The sequence below is a fragment of the Pteropus vampyrus genome, unplaced genomic scaffold (assembly GCF_000151845.1).
Source record: "Pteropus vampyrus isolate Shadow unplaced genomic scaffold, Pvam_2.0 Scaffold43, whole genome shotgun sequence".
Lineage (NCBI taxonomy): Eukaryota > Metazoa > Chordata > Mammalia > Chiroptera > Pteropodidae > Pteropus > Pteropus vampyrus.
In genome coordinates, this window is record NW_011888824.1 from 3,914,649 (window position 1) to 3,935,669 (window position 21,021).

The 21,021-nt window shown below is 38.1% G+C and overlaps 1 protein-coding gene across 1 annotated transcript in view; it reads left to right on the forward strand.

Annotated features, from left to right (window-relative positions):
- Positions 1–4,300: 4,300 nt before the first annotated feature.
- SOGA3 (SOGA family member 3) overlaps positions 4,301–21,021 on the forward strand; it is a 64,078-nt gene continuing 47,357 nt past the window's right edge. The window contains exons 1-4 of the mRNA XM_011358731.2: positions 4,301–4,702; positions 6,568–7,763; positions 8,218–8,442; positions 10,224–10,382. Of these exons, the coding sequence (XP_011357033.1) occupies positions 6,663–7,763; positions 8,218–8,442; positions 10,224–10,382 (1,485 nt within the window). The 5' untranslated portion in view covers positions 4,301–4,702; positions 6,568–6,662. The remainder of the gene's footprint in view (positions 4,703–6,567; positions 7,764–8,217; positions 8,443–10,223; positions 10,383–21,021) is intronic.

Genomic DNA, 21,021 nt, shown 5'->3' on the forward strand with positions numbered 1-21,021 from the left:
TCCACTAAAATTAAGATAAGATTAAAAATGGGGCTAGGTTGAAATCAGACATCCAACAGCATTTTGGCGATAATGAGTGGCTAGACATTGGCTTAAATTACCAGAGTGAATATTTATGAGCATTTACAGAAGTAATGCAACATAATTTTGACTATGAAATATCCAATTGCCAACTTACACAATAGTAAAACCATGAGTCACTAAAACATCCATAGTAGGGTAATAATTTCTGTCATTCACAAAGCAAACAAAGCAACCTTAACCCATCATATAAACGAAATAATTTGTCATAATGTTAAGTTTATAACATGTGTACATTTACTTTGGGAGATTGTAGAAGAGACATTATTGAGATGCCTGATATAAGCTAATCTTAACGTAGCTTGTTCAGAGATAAAAAGATTAATCATAGTGTTTACAATCCACAGAGTCTATGATGCATAAATTATTATCTAAAAGGTAATCCAGAGAACAAACGTGGCTTGTGAGTGCATACATGTCATTAAAGATCAAGACAATGGCACATTTTCAAGCTAAATTACTTTCCTAAAGCAGAGAATAGACCTGAAAACATCAGATTTTCTCTGTTGCTAAAAGTCTACCAATCAATCCAGCCCCCATACTGACCAGCCTCCATGTGCCTAATTTCCTACTGGAGCTAATGAGGGAAACAGGAGTATTATTTAAAGATATTTACCATCTGGGTGAACAATTATAAAATAGCCAAGACTAACCAAGTGTTTCTAACAGTATGACATTATTTATTAGTTCTATAGAGATTCAAGAATTGTAGAATTTGGTGCAAACTAATGTAATAATATTCTTAAAATATGAATAAGTGACAATAATAGCTAACATTTATTGATAGCTTACAATGCCATGCAAATAACAATTATCACTTATCATTTGTTATGATTACTGCATGTCCATGTACTGTGATAAGAATTATCTTCATTATTTTATGATAATAATTACATAAATTAGGTACTATTAATAACACGAATTCAACAATACATGTTAAATGTATAGATAAAAGAATGAATGAGTGAGTGAGTGTAAAAAGAACTGAGGCTCAAAAAGTTTAAATAACATCATATGGCAGAAGGATTTGAAACTTAAACTGAGCCTTAGAATATGAGTAGCTTTTGGACAGAAAAAGAAGTGGAATATGACAAATATTAAAATAAGGCAAGAAGAAAAGTATGCAAGCAGAATGAGCCCCACATGCTTATGGGAAAAAGAGATAATAAATCTAATTAGGACAGAAAGTATATGTGGTGAAGTATTAGGAAGTACCTTTTGGCAAAGGATAGAGATAGTGCAGTTTCTTGAAGTCTAGGAAGAAGAGTTTGAAAATAATGCAGTGACTGCAAGCAGAGTGACATGAGGACATTTTAGTTTAATAAAGCTGTAAACTGGCAACACTGGGTAATGTGGATTTGGCAGAAAGAACTTATCTAATATAGAAAGAATTTTCAATAGTCTAAACACAGAATTATGAGGGTTTGGATTTGGGTAGTGATTGCACAGGAAATAAAAAAGAAAAGTTAGGTCTAGGAAATGTCTTGGGGGAAAAAATGGCTATAGAAAGGAAGGGAAAAGATTAAGGAATGAAGAAACCAGTGTTTAATGGAAAAATATATCAAATGATGATATCACTAAAAATAGACATAGAATGTATTATTTACCTTCATTAAAAGAAAAATAGAATCAAAATCAATATCAGTTTGAGAGAAAAGTTTCATGTGGAGTTTGAGGTGATAGTGTTATCTCCAAATATAGTCTATGCATAAATGAAAAGATCAGACTAGGATACAGATACAAAATCACCCTTAGAAATACAGATTTTTAAAGTCTTGCCATGAAAAGGAGTCACATAGGAAGAATATAAAAATCAGATTTAATGGAAGAGAGGATCCAAGTTCAAGTTGATTATTAAATTGAACTTGAGTAAGTCATGTAACACCTCTGAAACACAGTTATTCCATGTTTTATGGAGAGAAGGTAATATCTACTTCACAGTATTTTGAGCACACGAAGTGGAAGGGCCTTGCAAACTGTAAACTATGTAAATAAAGATACAGTTACACGGTTAAAGTCATGAAAATGAAAGGGTAGACATTTTAAGCTATGTTTTTCTTATAGACTTTGTGTTTCAGACGTTAACTTTCTTCTCTTGATTAAAGACTCACATCTTACTGTTAGAGTGGATGATTCATTATTACAGACACTAAAAAAAGGTTATGAGCCTGCCCACTCCTAAAACACAGTAAAATCTATGCCTTTCTAAATTCCGACAAATCACTGAATAATCATCTTTGGGGTTTGCTTAATTGGAGATATATAATTTTAACTAGCAAATAAAAGAATAAACAAGATAAATTTCCAATTAAAAAATTCTTCTTGTAGCATATTTACTTGAATAAAGAAGTACCTGAAATATTACTTATACTTATTTTTTTAGTTTTCAACCTTAAAATTGCAAATTATTAAATTATAAAGCAACATTTAAGCACACTGACTGCATGATAATCGGTTCTTCATTTTATGATTTTTATAGTTATCAATTGCATTGAAATAAATAATACTACTTTGGGAAAAATTTGAACCATAGATGCCTGAACAGTGTACAAGTTTCTAGAGAAGCAGAACCAGATATGTTTTGTGTTCTTAGATTGTTTATAATATCATTTTATTTTTAAAAATTAACCTGAAAAACTATTTTTATTCATTTTGATCAAATGAAACCTGTGGATCTTAGTATTTCTTAAGAGAATCACAACTCAAATTTGGGTACATAATGACAAATTGCCTGATATAAATTTTAAATAAGTTGTGATTACATTTTACTCTTTTAAAATTAGTTTTTGTGTGCTGGTCAGGCTCTGAGCTATTAATTATAGTTGTCACTGATATCACAATTTTACCTTCCAAAAGTATCCAAGAGATTATATGGAGATTATTCTAATTCTCACCAAAACATTTGAGCCTGTCAAACAAGGACTATTTAATTTAATTTTTTCATAACCAGGACCTTGGACAGTGCCAGGCATCAAATAGGCATTTATTATCTGCTTGGAGCAGATGAATACATGGGTGATTTTGTCGTGAACTATTGTCTTATATATCCCTGGAGATACTATTCACCAGGGTTTGAACGTCTTTTTTATTTTGCTGTGACGATATTGCTTGTGTGCAAACTCCTAACTTGTTTTAATTTTGTTTTTAATTCAAGATGTTACACTTGGAAAATAAAATATTACGACAAAAATTCATGTTAGCATAAACAACTATTTTATTTCAAGATATTGCTGTAAGAGAAATTTAATTTTTTAAAAAATGCCCTTTCTAAAGCAGTTTATTTTTATTCTCATCTTCAAGTTCACTAAAGAATTCTTAGAGGTAAAAGGAAGATCTTCATGCTTGCCCCCGCACCCCAAAAAAATGAGAGAAAAAATATTTTTTCAGTCTGATTTTTAAAGTATTATTACTGTGGAACAGAATGGATTGTATACGTCTTAAAAGCATGTATTCCGAATTCCCCTTCCCCCCAATTCTCTTTAAGCTCATATCATATAAATATACTCTTGATGATTCCTGTTACCCACATGCACTACTATTAAGATTCCTGTTACCCACATGCACTACTATTAAGATTATGGATTCTAACAAATTTTTCCTTGTATTCACAGTAGAAACTAGAACTTGGTAGAGAGGAAAATGCACCAAGGGCAAACAGGTCTGTAAATGATCTCTGTAAACCAGTATTTACACGGTTTGCCCTAAATTAGTCAAGGCAACACAAGAACCCTTTGTCTGTGAGACGGTGGGTCTGGCAACCATTATCTACTCGTGGAAACGACGTCTGATGACTCCGCCTGGGTTGGGGGTGGGGATCGTCGTGCACCGCGTGGAGAGCTTGACTGAGAATTAAAGTGAACGAACAAAGAGAACTCCCAGCAGCCGTCCGCCAGCGCCTCGCAGCTGCATCAGGAGACATCAGTCAAGCCTGGAAGCCTGTTCTCATCCGTCTCCCTGAGAAAAGAGCTCAAATAAATAATTGATAGAGATTGATCGAGCCCAGGAACAAATCTTTGCAGAAAACCAGTGCATCCGATTTCGAGCGGTTTTGGAATCTTCTGCCAAGTACGGGATATGGGAGTGCGGCAAGGACTTTGAGCGTGGCTACTGATCTTCCATCACGGGCGTGGCTGTGGCCTTTTTGTCTTCTTGCCACCCCCCCCCCACCCCGACTCTATCCCCATCCCCGCCTTCTTCTCTTTCCTCTTGAAAGTAGCCTCTCTTTGGTTATTTCTGCACTGCCCTTCCTTGCAGTCCCGCCCCATCCCTTGTCCAGTCCGGTGAGGTCAGCTCATGAATATCAGTGCATTTCCCGGGGAGCGTCTGGCACCTCTTGGTACTTCCCGAGTTCGCCTGTTCCGAGCCACAGCATCAGCCGAGCCGCGGACCGCTGAGAAGTAACCCGCTCTGGGGGCCGCAGAGGCCACGCGTTAACGCCATTGTTCGGGGAAATCCAGTGGGCGTGGAACTGGGACGAGTGAGTCCAAAGTCGTGCATACAATACTATAAAGTGAAACTTTCCTCGTCTCTGAAAGACTGAATAAACCCTGAGGTCGCCAGAAGATTAGAAGAAAAGAGCTATTGATTTGCGTCAACTTCGAAACATCGCCTCTGCTGAGAAGTGAGCAGTTCTTCCGGATTTCTAAAGGGATTGGGATGAGAGTTGGGGTGGGTCTATTGGCAGATTAAATTTGAGATTAAAAGTGGCTTGGGCCGTTCCGGGGTTGCTTGGTTGGCGATTTCCACGGGGGAAGCCTTGAAGAGACACAGCATCTAGTCATTTTGGGAGAACCACGCGACAGCAACCAGGTACCTTTGATTGTGGAAGCTGAGCTTTCTCCTGGGTTAGAGCTGTCTAGGGGCCGAGATTAAGCATTCTCCGGTGGTTCTCAGCCCTGGAGTGACTCTGTCTAATTCAAAATTAAAATAAGGTTGCATTGGCAATATAGCTTGTTTGTGTGGTCCACGTTAGTGTGACCCCGGCCGATGAATTAGGCCAGACATTCCAGGAGCATGTGGCTCCGGAACAACATGTTGAACAACTTTTTTCCCCCTGTCTTCTTTTGTTCACTATTTTTCAAACTGAGTTGGAAGGAGATCTCAGAAAGAGAAAAGGAGGTGGAGAAAGAGCTGTCCAGTAATATTTCTTTACAAAATGAAGAATCACTGAACATTGGCTAAGCTATACTTAGACAGTAACAGGAATAATGCTAGTAAAGTAACTGTCAAGCATTTCCTCTCCTAATAGGAAGAATTTTTTTCTTTAAAGAAGAACTTTCCGCCTAGTCATGCCCTCTCAGTGCTTTATGAGAAATTAATTATAGTTCTAAGGAAAAGGCACTTGACTGACTGCTGACTAGCTAGCTGGATCACTAGGGAGAAAAATCCAGGAAACAAGTGGCTTGCTATTTTCAAGATTTTAAATGCCAGTGATGGATTTATTTTGAGGAAAAAAAATACACAATAGAAGTTGATCTTATCTCCATGAGTCAGAATGCACCAGCCTTCTTGGGTGCAGGGTCGTTCTGTCTCAGAATTTGGTTCCATAGGATGGACTGGGCACTTAAAAATTACAACTTCGCCTATGATACATCATTTAAGAAGATTCTTAAGAATAACTATATTTTCTATCTAGCAATTACACTTAAAATGATTTGCAAGAACTATGAAATTTGGGTAAGTGTAGGAAAGTCGTCACCCGTTATTTAAGAAATTGTGCAGAACCGCCAATAAACTTTTTCAAAAGTATTTAAAAAATTATTTTCGAAAGTTAAAAAATCCTTTTAGAGTTACTGATGACTAAACTATATAGATGATTCTTAATGCCATTATTTTCTTGAAACCGAAGTTTATTTAAAGTCTTTCATTATTTACATTTTCTCTTAGTCATAGTCTAAAGGAAATTGAGTGCATTTCTTTAACCAAGAACAACATTAAGGGTTAGAGATGTTTGGGGAAAGTGCCATTTATCCATAGAAAGTTTTCTTCAGAAACCTCCATTACAACCCCTTTTCTGTAACTCCCAAGGAAATATTAACTAAATAAAACTTTCTCCATTAAATTAGGCTTTAAAATGTAGATTAGAGGTGAGGAAAACCAAAGTTGAAAAATTCAGAGTATTGACAACTCTAGCATGTGGACATTTATTCCTCTGAAACTTCTTGACCTTATCCTCTTTTTTTCATCTCCCGTCCCATCAATTATTTTCTGACTCCACGACTCACGTTTGCCCGAACTCGCTACCTTGAAAATGTTCATTTCGGCTGCTTTCAGATCATCATACAGAGACGGAGTGAGATGAAAATAGCGCCTTCCTGGGCCAAAACGAGAATTGACAATTCTGCATCTTATTCCTAAAGTCAAAGCTTCTGGTAAACGCCTTCCAAATCTCATCATTCTCTAGGGCTTTCTTGACAGGAAAATCACCCTTTGCTCTGTAACAATGCAGACATGCTGTTTGCTTTCCTTCTTTTGTTTCTGTCCCAGATTGTAAAGGAAGTTCAGTGGAGGTGTGGAGAGAAGACAATGATCTGATGATGGACCGGTCTAAATTGCAGCCGGTAGATTTTTCCTAGACAGCCATGAGTCAGCCACCGACGGGAGGCGCTGCCTCTGCCACAGCCGCAGCTTCTGCCGCCACCGCTGCCACCGAGGCTCGCCTGCACCCGGAGGGTAGCAGCAGAAAGCAGCAGCGTGCTCAATCACCCGCTAGACTGCGGGACAATACGGTCCGACAGACTACCGCGACTACCCGGTCTCCAGTAGGGGCAAGCACTAAACTCAATTCTGTTCGGCAGCAGCAGTGGCAGCAACAGCAGCAGGGCAGCAAGACTGGGTGCCGCGCGGCGCCTCCGGCCAGCGCCCGAGGAAGCGGAGGCGGGGCAGAGAAGGTGTTGCCGCTGGCTCCCAAAGGGGCCGTGCCGGGAGCTGTCCAGCCCGTGGCTGGTGCTGAAGCTACCCCCGCGGCGACCCTGGCCCCGGTGGGCGGCAGGAGGCCTTGCCCACCGGAGGAGCCGCCCCGGGAGCTAGAGCCTGTGTCCTCTAAACTTGGGGAACCCCCTCCGCTAGGGGAAGGAGGAGGAGGGGGTGGAGAAGGAGGAGGAGTCGGCGGCGGCTCGGGAGAAAAGGAGGGGGGCGCTCCTCAACAGCCGCCGCCGCCGCCCAGGGGCTGGCGAGGGAAAGGCGTACGCGCTCAGCAGAGGGGTGGCAGCGGCGGGGAGGGGGCCTCTACTTCGCCATCCTCTTCCTCTGCGGGCAAAACCCCGGGCCCCGGCAGCAGAAACTCCGGAAGCGGCGTTGTGGGGGGCGGCAGCAGTGGTGGAGGGAGCTACTGGAAGGAAGGATGTCTGCAGTCTGAGCTCATCCAGTTCCATCTCAAGAAAGAGCGGGCGGCAGCGGCAGCAGCCGCGGCTCAGATGCACACTAAGAACGGCAGCAGCAGCAGCCGCAGCTCCCTGGTCTCAGGCGCCTCTGCCATTTGCGAGCCTCTTACTGTCCCTTCCGCTTCCCCAATGGCGGCGGCTGCGGAGGGCCCCCAGCAAAGCGCAGAGGGCAGCGCGAGCGGCGGGGGCATGCAGGCCGCGGCGCCCCCTTCGTCTCAGCCGCACCCGCAGCAGCTCCAGGAGCAGGAAGAAATGCAGGAGGAGATGGAGAAGCTTCGAGAGGAAAACGAGACTCTCAAGGTGAGGAAGGTGGGGGGAACCGGGTGGGGGAGGGGATGTGTGGGCCTTGTTGGATTAGGGCGTGTCTCCGCAGGGGTGAGAGGCTGCTATCCTGTTAGGGAGCTTTAAAGAGGGTGGCGAACAGGAAATGAGGGGAGGGGGTTCCGAGGCCATTTCCGGATTTAAAACAGCATAATATTAGTAGTGTTAGGTTTTAATGTAAATCAAAATCTGGGCCTTCGTTTCTCTAATTGTCATGGTTTGTCCCACATTTTCATGGAAAGAGCTAGAGTAGGAGAGCTAGAGAAGGCCTAAAGAGGGCCCGTTTTTCTAGTTGTTCTATGTCACTCCAGTCTCCTAAAGAGGGGTCAATGAAATTGAGAATTTGGAGTTGGGATGAGATGTACACGGTGTATGTCAGAGGGGTGGGCGAGGGGCGAGGCTAATTTTGACCGGTGGCCTGTCACCTTCTCAGAACGAGATCGATGAGCTGAGGACCGAGATGGACGAGATGAGGGACACTTTCTTCGAGGAAGATGCCTGTCAACTGCAGGAAATGCGCCACGAGTTGGAGAGAGCCAACAAAAACTGCCGGATCCTGCAGTACCGCCTCCGCAAAGCCGAGCGCAAAAGGCTCCGTTACGCGCAGACGGGGGAAATCGACGGGGAGCTGTTGCGCAGCCTGGAGCAGGACCTCAAGGTCTGCGGCACTGGGGGTTCGGGTGCGCAGCAGTGGCAGTGGTTAGGACTCTGGTCAAGGGCTTTGCGCTGAAAGGTCTTCAGTGGGGACTGGTAAAGAGCTTTAGAGACACGCAGTTTCGCAGCTCTGACCACAAAATATCAGTCCTAGAAGAAGGAGAAAAACAGACAGGTGGATCTGAACAATCAAGTGTGTGTGGAAGGCCTTGCGTAGTCCGCGATCTATGGGGTCGCCTGGGAGAGTAACTGTGGCTCTTCAGAGGTGGTGGGAGGAGGGCGACTGTTTTCCTGGCAGAAATAAGGGTGTGGCAGAGCGCAGGCTCTGGCCTTGATCTGGCCTCCAGAATCTGCCTTCCAAGTGAGGGCTGGCCAGGTGAAATCAGGCAGGCACTCGAGAGCAATGCAATGAGGACTCCTCCAGAGGAGTTGAAGGCCTGTATAGAAACAAACAGCACTGGGAAGATATCAGAGTTGAGATTTCTCTCTGCAAGTCCCCATCCCCATCTTCCAGGACCTCTTCCTTTCTGTCCAACTTGAGAACCCCTTTAGAAGTAAAGAGACAGTGAAGTAAATGGAAAAAAAATTCCACATTCTTTTTTAATGTGAAGTTGCTTCGGAATCTCCCCCAGTGGAAAATTTTCAACTTTGAAATGCATTTCTTTTTGTTTGTTTGTTTTGTTTTTTAGGCAAGTGTGCTCTGTTTAGTTCAGTTTAACTGTAAGCAGATTTATTGACGATGTAAAACAAGTATAATCTTCATGGCCTTGAACAACCAACCAAATAAAATTTTAATTGTATTAACTTCAAGATATAAAAATCAAGTGCAATTATTCTATATTTGTTCAAAAGTAAGTTCTGAAAAAGCATTTTATGAAAGTCATTGTATTATTTTTTTCTTCCTTTTTTAACCTTTGTTGAGTACTCACAATGCACTAGGCACGGCAGCAAGCATTGTTACATATATTATTATGTCACTTAGTTCTCAAGGAAAAAACTTATAGAGATTATTGATAGCATCACTTAACAGGTGCCTAAGCTGAATCTTCTACAGAGGCGAAATGCCCAGTCTCCAGTTTTGGAACTTGGCTAGTAGGTAGCCAAGCTGGCTTCCCACCCAGTCTAAAACACAACCTGTGTCCTGAGCCACTACATTAGACTGCTCTACTTTTCTTTCAAACCCTAAAATTTCCAAGATAATCTCTAAAAAAGGATGCAAAAATGCACACTGTTATTTTTTTTAAAAAAAAACAGTCTCAAGGACTAAAATATTTCCTAAAACTAAGCATCTGAAAGTACAAGATCAAAATTCATTGCCCACACTCCACTTATGAAAACTTTTTTTCTAGTCTTTAAAATGAGTGATAGAAGTGTCCACCTCATAGTTTTGTTGCAAAATTAGAGGAGATATGTGAAATTTCTCTATAAGTAATAAACACAATTGAACATTTATTACCACGGTGTGGTGTAGAGGTTAAAGGAACAGAGTCGAGAGCCAGAATACCTGGCCACTTGTTAGCTGTGTGACCTTGAGCTTATTTACATCTCTGAGACTCAGTTTTCACATCTATAAAATAGAAATAATAGTACCTATCTGATGAGATTGTTGTGAGGATTAAATGGCTTATGTATATGAATAGCTTATATATAAAGCATCTGGAATGATGTCTGTATACAGTAAACACTGTGTAACTATCAGCTCTTAGTACATTTAATATGAATATAACTTTAGCCCACCTATTTTGTAGTCTTTAATTATACTTTGTTACAAACGTTTCAATTTAGGTTGCAAAGGATGTATCTGTAAGACTTCACCATGAATTAGAAAATGTGGAAGAAAAGAGAACGACAACAGAAGATGAAAATGAGAAATTGAGACAACAGCTTATAGAAGTCGAGATTGCAAAGCAGGCTTTACAGAATGAACTGGAAAAAATGAAAGAGGTTAGTATTCGATTATTTCATGGTGTGCTATTTATTTTTAGCTCTTTAGAAAAGAATTTTAAGGACTAATGTGACTATTAAAATAATTCCATTCTTATGATTATAAAGCAGTTTGTTATTCTCACTCAATATAGTAATATAAATGAGTTTCTAGTAATAAATCCATAGCAAAGAAAAAGTTTTGACTTCAGCCCTGCTTCTAACTTGATATATACGAGCTATGACTGATATTTTATCCTGTGTCATCTAAATGTGTGTTAATGAAATAAATAATGTACCTGTACCAAACTCATAGGGTGCCAACAGTATGAAGGAATAAGTTTGTGTTAGAGAGGAAGAACTAGTTGTGTGAATTACTCCTGAGTTCATAGAACCACAGACTTTAACAATGAAAAAGGCCATAAAGTCCACTCATCTCATCTAATCTATGTAATCTAATCTTTGCTGGAATCTTTCATATAACAAAGCCTCCAAATGTTGGGATGCTTAGAAAATCACCAGTGACTAACCCTTAAAAAATCTTGTGCAGTAGCCAACGCTATCACAGCATACCTCTGTTTAAAGGGTTTCTTTGTTTTGAGTTGAAATCTATTTAATTGCAAATTGAACCAATTCATTTTAGTTCTACCCTTTAGGGTAGATTTTGCCATGTTTCCCCTGAATCTTCTCAAAGAACAAAATCGGTATTGGAGAAAATAATTAGAAGAGAAAAGAAACAGAAGAGGTCTATCAAGAAATAATTAGCTTTGTGATAAGTAACAACTTGAATTAAAATATTCTTTTTTGAAAACTGCCTGAGTATACAGTGCAACTTGCAAAAACTATTATTGAGAATTACCAAATAGGCATGTGGTCCTCTGAACATTTTCCTTTGCTTAAATATGCAGAAGTTAAATAAAAATCTTAATCTTTCCATGGACTGAGTGAGATGTTGCGCTTTTCCATTGCTGTTCTTATCTCAAAATGGTATAAAATATATATACCATGTAATTGTGAGAATATCAATAGTCTGATTAAGATATGTGTCAGGAATTGTAGAAAACTGTTTGAGCGGGGTAAACTATTTTATGATCTAAGTTTCTGCTTATTCTTATATTATCCTGACTTTAAACATTTTTTAACATGACATTTTAATGATATGTAATTTTTGGCTAATAGCTAAGGATGGCTGTGCGATACAGTAGAAAATCATAGAGACTGGGAGCCATGCAACTGACTGTCTTCACTGGTAACTGAGTAACTTAAAAGGCCTCTAACTTCTCCTTGCCTCAGTTTATTCAGCTTCAGGGGTCATGGTTTTAATCATGAACCCCTGGACATTACCATTAAAGAGCAGCATAGATCTTTTTCTAAAGTTAAGAGATCAAATATGAAATTAATATAGATACATGTTTCTTCAACAGTAATGCACAGTTAAAGTGTGTCAAAAATTCAGTTTTATTTCCAGGAAAAAAATAAAGAAGGTAGCTGTATTTATTTGCTAGGGCTGCCATAACAAAGTAGTACCGCAAACTGGGTGGCTTAGCCAATATTTTCTCACAGTTCTTTAGGCGAGAAATGTTGGCAGGATTGACTCCTTCTGAGGACTATGAGGGAAGGATCTGTCCTAAGCTTCTCCTTTTGGCTTATAGATGGCTATCTTCATGTTCACATGGCATTCTCCTTGTAGCTATCTATGTTCAAATTTCCCCTTCTTATAAGGACAGCAGTCACATTAGCTTACGGCCCATCCTCATAACTTCATTGTAGTTCAATTCCCTATGTAAAGACCCTGTATCCAAATAAAGTCATATTCTGAGGTACTTGGGATTAATACTTTAACATATGAATGGGGGGGAGACGGCGAGGGGACAAAAAGCGACCCAGAACAGTAACTTTAAATACCTTCTTATGGGCAAGCAAAAAGAAAGTTCGTTGTCAATCCCATTGGCTCCATTCTATGATCATACCTCACTTGCCTTCTCCCATAATCTTTGTTTATACAATTAAAAACACTAACGTCAAAACAACATTTGATTACCAAGGATAAAAGAGAAACAGCTTATGATTTGATTCGGTATCATGTAAATATTTGTCAAGTGAGTATCTGTTAAATGGGTCTTAAGAATGGCATAAGAGCTTTCTGAATTTCATCCTGTATCCAGGAAAGGAGAAAATGCCTATAGATTAGCTATACATTAGCCAAGCAGATGAGACTACTCCCATCTTAAAATAAAAGCCCAAATAATCTGGCTACCAGGAAGAAGGGCTGGAACCTGGGAATTTCTTCAGGAGAATCACTATAAAGATGCATTCCTTGATTCTGTTCCTCATACCCTTCCCTATGACTATTTCCTCCTTCAGGGCTCTAATTCTAGATTAGGAAAACACTCTTGCAGCACCAGGCAGTGTAGGTATATGTGTTCATGCCAAAGAGGTAATTCATAGTCTCCTTGGAGTTAATAAAAGCCAATTTCTAATCCCTGATTAGAAACTACAACAGTAAAAGTGTAAGGAATTTGGGAGCAGGTATGTAGCACATCAGCTTTTAAAGTAACCTTTAATTAAAAAGATAGACTCTGAAATAGTGCATATAGTTTGAGAAGATGAGATAAGAGAGAAAAAGAAATAGAAAGGAAGGGCAACAGAGTGGAAAATAAAGATCTGAGGGATTCTAAATGTAATAAAGGGGAAATAAAAAATATTCTGGTAGGAAAGTTCCATAATCATTTGAGGTTGATCTTTAGTGTTCAGAAAAGTATCAGAAACAGAAAAAGTAGTTTAAAAATATGTTTAGAAAGCAGAAATGTTTCATTTAAACAAGATGTTTATAATGGTAGTTTTGTTACCCTCCAAGAAGATAAATATTAAAACTGAGCTTCAGTAATAACCGGCTCACTTTGTAGGGTAGAAGCTGTGAGTTTGAAGGCTGACTTGTCCCTGTATGATTGCAACAGCTTCAGTTAACCATCTGCTTCCTTGGTTGTAAAATGAAAGCATATTCAAGTCCTTGGTGAGTGATAACCACATGTTATCCCTTTGTGGCATTCAACCAGTGGTGAAAATAGAACCAGGCCAAGCTTTCCATTATGAAGAGAAGAAACTAGTTATGGAGTAAAATCATAAAATGTTAAATAGAATATATTAGAGAAAAGCAATCCTCCAACTCTCTGATTTTAGTTTTTTTATGTAGAGTCATATAGATGTTGAATAGCACAGCTGAGACCAATAGGCCATCTGTTGGAGTTTGGAAACCATTTACTAAAGGTTTAACTGGCTTCAATGGTGTTAACCAATTGGTCTCAAGGCTGGTGGCTGCGCAAAGTCCTGTACACCTGCTCACATCCATCTGCTTATCTTGTCTTCCTGAGAGTATGGAGTAGGCACCAGGGGGTAAGAAGAGTTGAGTAGAGACAGGATGGAGGTAATTAGTTGAGTCTACTGTAGTTCATTGCTTGTATTGAAACAGCTGATATTCTGCCAACTGCAAATAAGAGGGACCTCTTATGATGCTGCCTTAGAATCTAATGGCATTCTCATCCTGATTATAAAACATTAATGTACTAGCAGTGTGCTTTCTTATAGTAGAAAAATGCCTTTACCTTTATGTATCCTGGGAAAAATGGTATTCTATCTTACAGTATCACAATCAGAGAGACAGAGGTTTTAGTAAAAGCTATTTCATGGGAACTATGACTAGTTCTTTGAATGCAAGGACAGGTTAATGCACAAATAGCATAAAGTGATGATCTGGAGAAGGCTCTCTACAATACAATACATTATCTGTGAAGGGTGAGTCTTTGCTCCATTTAATTGAGGGTCACTCCCCTTCATGAAGTCCTGTTGCTGTAGGAAGAATCTTTATTTTCAAAGCTTCGAAACTCCTGTGCTCTTTAAAAAAGAGGGGTCTTCTCATGTCATCTTTAAAGTCTGATGCTTGGAGAAGAATTGATAACAGACATTTGAGCAAGTAAGTAACCAGCAGAAGACGTTTGAAAACAGAAAGAAAAAAAGTTAACTAAGATGACAATGATAAGAACAGTTTATTAGATCTTTTTTGTTTTAGAGTCTGTACTCTGTGTTGTCTCATCCCTCACCCTCACCCAAGAGTTTCAAAAGAAAATGATTCTCTTAATTTTTCCTGGTCTTTGCTCTAGAGGGCTCTCAACTGGCCTACTACAATAGCACCATCTATCTTGGGATTTTTATTTTCTGTGTATTTAGTGAATATAGTTTATCTGTTTTTATGAACTTTCATTCTAGAATGAAAAAAAAATTAATGCTATAAATTTCAATAGTAGTGTCTCTGGTTTTTTTTGTCTCTACTATACAGAGTATATCTGTATACTCAGACTATTACAGAACACATTAATAAACAATTGCTTGTCCTGCATGATTATAATTACCTATTTATTTTCTTATATAAAGAACTGATTGTAATTATACTTGACTTTAATAGAACATGTTTATAAAGTGCAAAAGAGAAATGATGAGTGAAAAATAGCAAAGAAGCAGCTCAAGAGACAGTTTTAATGGGGAATTTCTTTGGCATTTTGAATATTTCCTCCAGGTTCTGGTAGTTTCCTTATAGTTTTAAAAGAAAATGGAATAGTAGTCAGTGGTATTTTAAAATGAAATTGTCATAAATATTTTGAAATGCATCAAAATATTTCAGAGACAATATTTTCTTGAATAACATAGGCAGGAATAATAGAGACTAAATTAAAAACAAGGAAGAGTGTGCCAAGCAAGCATAGAAAGGCTTGTCTTTCAGGAGGTCACCATTTATTTTTAAAGATGTATTTATTTAGGAATTATAAACTTTGTTTGATGTTTTTCCGTGTGATTACATATGCAGTTGCAGGCACTGTGAAGTGATCCCCAAGACTCAGTCTTGGATAAGCGGCTGTTTTCTTTTACTGAGATGCCAAGCCCCAGCAAAAGCAAAGTAGTACACAGATCCCTGGTGGTGGATTATTTTCTGAAACGTTTAACTTTTATTATAAACTTCAAATTTTTAGATAAAAATACATGTCAGTATAATGCACCCTAAATAGCTGATTAGATCCCAGTTCCTTTCTTGGCTGGAATTTCGGACTTTATGTTCTCGAAACAGCAAGGCACTGGAAATATACAGTTTTTACCTGGTTAAGCATCTTCTATTGAGTTGCAGTTTCCAGTTGAAATATCCATTGATTTCGATGTTTGCAGCATTGTGGGCTTCATAAAAAGTATTTAAGCACCATATATTGAAAGGTTTGTTGCATTTGCTGATAAACCATATCCATGGGAGTTAAGTTTCCAACCCTGGACTCTCCCAGTTTAACAGAGGTTCTGGGGCTGTAGGCTGAACATTGAGTGATCACCCCTGAGACATAAGCAGCTTTCTTGTGTTTAAATATATGCTACCTACAGATTATTGAAGAGTCTTTTACGTCTCTATCGAACCTGCCATAAAAAGGGATTTGAAATGATTTGCAGTTAATCATAAATATTGAAGTAAGGTTTTAAAAATTTGGTCAAGTAAGAATTCTGGGAAGATGAAGGCAAATTTAATCCAAGGGATGTACATTATTATGAATAGATCTGAGTTTAGTAGCAATCAAGGTAGGGAGAGAAATAATGAAAAAATTCTTTCCTAGCTGTGATCAGATATGGAGGAAACTTGAAGCTTCCTCTGAGGCCTCCAAAGCAACTATGAAGAAGATTAATTAACAGCAAAATGTTGACAATTATAAACACGTTATTTAAATAGCACCCAATGGACTGGTGAACCTTCTAACCAATTGTCAGTTCTTGTCTCTACAAGCAATAAATTAGGAATTAAAATTTTTCAGAAAATAAAAATAAAGCACTTTGTCGGTAGCTGTGAATTTGAGTATGGTTTCTTAGAAAGCGCGTATCAGGGAGGCTGCAGATTGGCTTTGAACCTTACCTCTCATTCCTTGTGACCTCGAGAAAGTACCTTGAAATTTATAGGCCTCACTTTCTTTATTCATAAGTGCAGAAGTTATACTAAATGCTCTCAATGGTACCTATAAAAATGTCATTTTTTACTTTGTCAGTTGTCCATCTCTGTTCTCCCAAAAAGTTTTATTCATAGTCAACTATGCCATTCCATTTCATTATTATTATTTTATTATTATATCTTTTTTATTTATTCAATCAACACATATTTAATGAACAGTAATTTATTAACTGCTGTAGTATGGCCATATAGATACACAGAGGATACAAAGATATAGTTATCAGAGTGTTGCATTAAACTGAGTTTGCACTCACTGAGGGCACTGCTGAAGGGTTTTGAACCACAGGGACTCACTTGCAATGCCTTCTGGTAGTTGCTACTGCTCAGTGTTCAGGGCCTGGTTTAGTGAAGAAATCAGAACTGAAGACCCAGTGTGCTAGGCTGAGGACAAGTGGAGATTTCTGAATAATCTGAGTCATGCTTTCAATGTAGCCTTAGCCATCCACATTAAGCCACAGAGATCTTGTGACAACCACAGAATTCATTTTCTTTTATGATAAGAAATAAACCAGAGTATTAAATGATGGTACCTAGGCATTCTAATTTGTGCAGAAAGCCTCTGAGGTGGGTTCTTTAACTATACAGTTCTCTAGGGTGAAATCTGCCCCTGGAAGGCTGCCAGGCTCTCACCATAGGGGTTGTGGCATGTGAGTTAATGAGTGTTGGATATCAGTTAAGCATCTAAACATTTGTACTTTGTTATTATTGAAATTTAATTTATTTTCATCCCCCTCATGATTTCTCTGATATTTTTTGAAGATGAAAGTCTACATTTCCACAATCTAATAAGAATCTCTTAGGGGTTAATTGGCTCTGTGTATGCATGACAGAGAAAAACTTCCTGTAGAACCAAACTCCATAGAGGAACTAGTTCCTTCCTTAAGGGATTCTGAGGGTGAAGCTGTGATGTAACTAGTCCACATTATGCCTTCAGGCTTTAGGAGCAGTAATTAACATTCTCTACCACTCCTCTCCACCCTGAGCAACCTTGCTGCCTGAGAAGGGCCTTGTTCCTAGAGGGGGCCGAAAATAGCCTTTTCCTTGAGGCCAAAACCCAAAAACTTTTATCGGGCTTTTAAAGCAAACACTTATTGATCATATATCTATGTCTATATCTATATCCATATCTATCTATAGATATATACACACACCACGCATAACAGTTAAATGTCACTATGAAAGTAGTTCCTGACCTTAAGTTAATTATTTTTTGATAAACAGCAGCCTTGTACACGTTTTATTTTGACAATAGTTAACACATATGCATCACTCTACTGAATACTTGGACATACATTATCTAACGACAGTCAGCTCTGTGAGGACAGGGCCCATACCTGTTTTAAATACTGTCGCACCCTCAACATCCATCCAGTTCGGTGCCTGGCGTGTATCAGTTAGACCACATTCTTCTGTAAAACAATAACACTGTTATCTCATCTTTCATTTGCATACATATTTTTCCTGTACTAGACCATAAGTACGGACCCGAGAGTAAGGACTGAGACTTTTTCATCATTGTGTCCACAACAGTCAGAGGTCCTTGACACAAAGTTGATGAACGACAAATAATTTTGAATGATACAATGAATGGACATTAAGAGAGGTGTTTCAGGTCCTCTTTTGCAAAGAAAACAAGAAACTTGACTCAGAACCAGGGCTTTTCCCCACCGTGCTTAGTGCAACACAAACAAAAAGAGAAGGAAGTACACGAGTAACTCCAGCCTCAACCCGCTTCCAGGATTTGAGGTCTCTCGAGACTTTGCTACTTCCTAGAAACTTCCAGTTCTTCACCTTGCTTCTCTCAAACCCCAGTTATTCCCCAGAAGCAACAAATCTTCCTTGAAACCAGGTCTTGTGGGCTTCCTGGCAAGGAGAGTAAGGATAGGAGTTCAAGAACAAGAGGACAGCTCTGACACCTTGGATACCAGTTCTGCAGTTTAACTTCTATGTGCTTTGCTGAGAAATGCGAAATGCAGGTTTTGAGAATGAGATAAGACTGCAGATACTGTCACTCCCAAAGATTATTCAACTAAATTTGCTTTAAATCTTCAATGTTTGGGACAGTCAGTTCAGCAGTTAATTTGGCTAGAGCGAGAGATGGAAAATGACCCCGGGGCTGTGGTTGCTGGATAACCACCAATGTTTAGTGCTAATTATAAGCCAGTCACTGTGCCAGGTACTTTATGTATAATTACGTTGCTAATAGTTTCATTTTAGAGATGAACACTGGAGGCTCAGAAATATTTAATAAAACGAGTAAGCAGGCCAGGTCCACAACCATCTGTGTGCCTCCAAGCCCATGGTCTCCACTGGCCAGTGCTACACAGCCTCAAAATAGGGACTCAGGCTGCCTTTTTCACGGTCACTTCCATCTCCTTCCTGATCCACAAATGATCTGCCTTTTTTAGTGACCTCAATACTCCAAGAATCTCAAGTTCTGTACCTCTACCACACATGGGAATGCTCTGAGCAAGCATTGAGAGGACTGCCGAGAAGCCTACATTAAAAATCTGTTTATAGAAAGGGAATCTATAGACCTAGAAACATAGGGCTAGAAAACTATTTTCATGTTTGTTGATTCTATTTCCCTTTTTTACAGACTTAATACCTATGTTATTTCAGATAGGTCTCTTAATAATTGACTCTCAATTTAGTAACTTTTTAAAGGAAAATAAATATTTTTATTATCCACTCTATTCACAAAGATAATTTGAAATGATGTGTGTGAAAAGTGCTTTATAAATAGTAAGGTTTGATATAGACATCAAATGTTGTTGTTACTATTACCACATAGCTCTAGATTAACTGATTAAGGCTTCACTCTTAGAAAGAAATTTAAGAGATTGAAATTTTTGATTTATCTAGGACTCCAATTCTTTTATGCAGACAGGCCTTTGAAATATTTTTGCTGTCTATTTCCCCATGCGTGTCGTCTACTCTCTGAAGCTCCGCTTCACATCTCACTTCACCATAAAGATGTTCTTTCACCCGTCTTGTTCCCTCTTCTACTAGGCATGTCCTTAGTTCTTTCTACTTAACCATCCATTAACTGACATTTGCATATGTTTTGCGGGATGTGCAGACAATTTGTCTGTGCTATCTTACTGCGTTCATCTATGGGGCTGATGATGTCAATTTGTCTGGATAAATGTCTTTCTCCTACCTTTGCTGCTCTATAAATATTCTTCTTCAACATTTTAACAGAGAAAGGACAAGATACTTTAGATTGTTTTGTAGCTTTTATTGACTCCACATCTACATTCTGTGCTCTCTGAATTTAAAAACGATATTTATTTTTAATTCATACACAGAGACTGTTATACATACCAAAACTATCAATAAATGCTTGGGCAAGAGAAGAATTTTTTAAAAGATGTGATTGCTGTCAGAAGAGCTTATCTTTAGCTTCTTAAATTAGAATTTATTTGTTTCCTTTGTTTTCTAATACTTCTGTTATGTTTGAGTAAATATAACAAGTAATTTCACTATATACTAGGAAGTCTATTTTCCAAATTGAAAATTCAGTAGTATCTTGATTTTAGACTTGATTTCATATTAATGGAAATACAATCACAATAACTTATTTGATATCTCTGTTCAAATTCCATTTTTACATTTCAGGGTCAGTTAAACTGATCTTTATCCGGATAGTAAATGACATTTGAAGATGACATTTAAAGATGTCATTTAGTTTCTTTCCTGACATTTTCCATTTTATCCTTATATATTTCAATTAATGGGGCCATTTATATTCAGCATGATTCAACTCAGAAAAGCTTAAAATTAAAAATTCAAACTATTCTATATTCATCTTTTGGCTAGCTCACTTATTCCTAGTTTTTCTAACCAATTAATTATGGTGGCAAGTGGTTAATAAATTAACTACATTATTTTTCTTTCCTTCACAAAGTAAGCATTCTTATACTTACATTGGGCCAATAACTTTGAATAATAGAGATAATTAGAACAATTGATTATTATATTCAAGTACAAAATGAGCTACTAATATGTTGGTATATGTTTGTATCCACTGCCTCCTTACACATGGAAGAAGGGATTTTCATAGAACTTTATCAAACAGTAGCCATCTATGTGTATTTAGGAGGATCTGTTATACGGAATGTATATCTTTCAAAGATAAAATACAGCTGTTGGAATTCAGTTATTTAGAAGTATGGCTAGATTTAAATTAGAATAATTATGTTTTGAAATGATTTGGAAAGTAGTTATCCTATTTTTGATTCTACTAGTGTTTATTGTAAGATTTTTTTTTTGTAATACATGTACAATTCACAGTTTTTGCAATTACCAAGATCAAGAATGAAACAAGGAATTAAGAATTTTTTTGGTAGTATAACCCTGTGATTTACTGTCTTGTCTTTGTTATTTAATATGAGATTAAATAGCTAAGATTTTTACTATTAAATTATTCATTGTTATAGTACATAGTTTCAATTTAAAGAGTACCTTATGCCTCATATATAAATATATAGTCCTATAAACAATTCTGTATATTCAAACAATTTCAATTTATATTGCCAATAATTTTAAATCACAACTTCTACATTTCTGAGACCTCGATTTTAAATAATCTTTCATTAATTATAATGCTTTTAACTTTTTTCAGGAAAA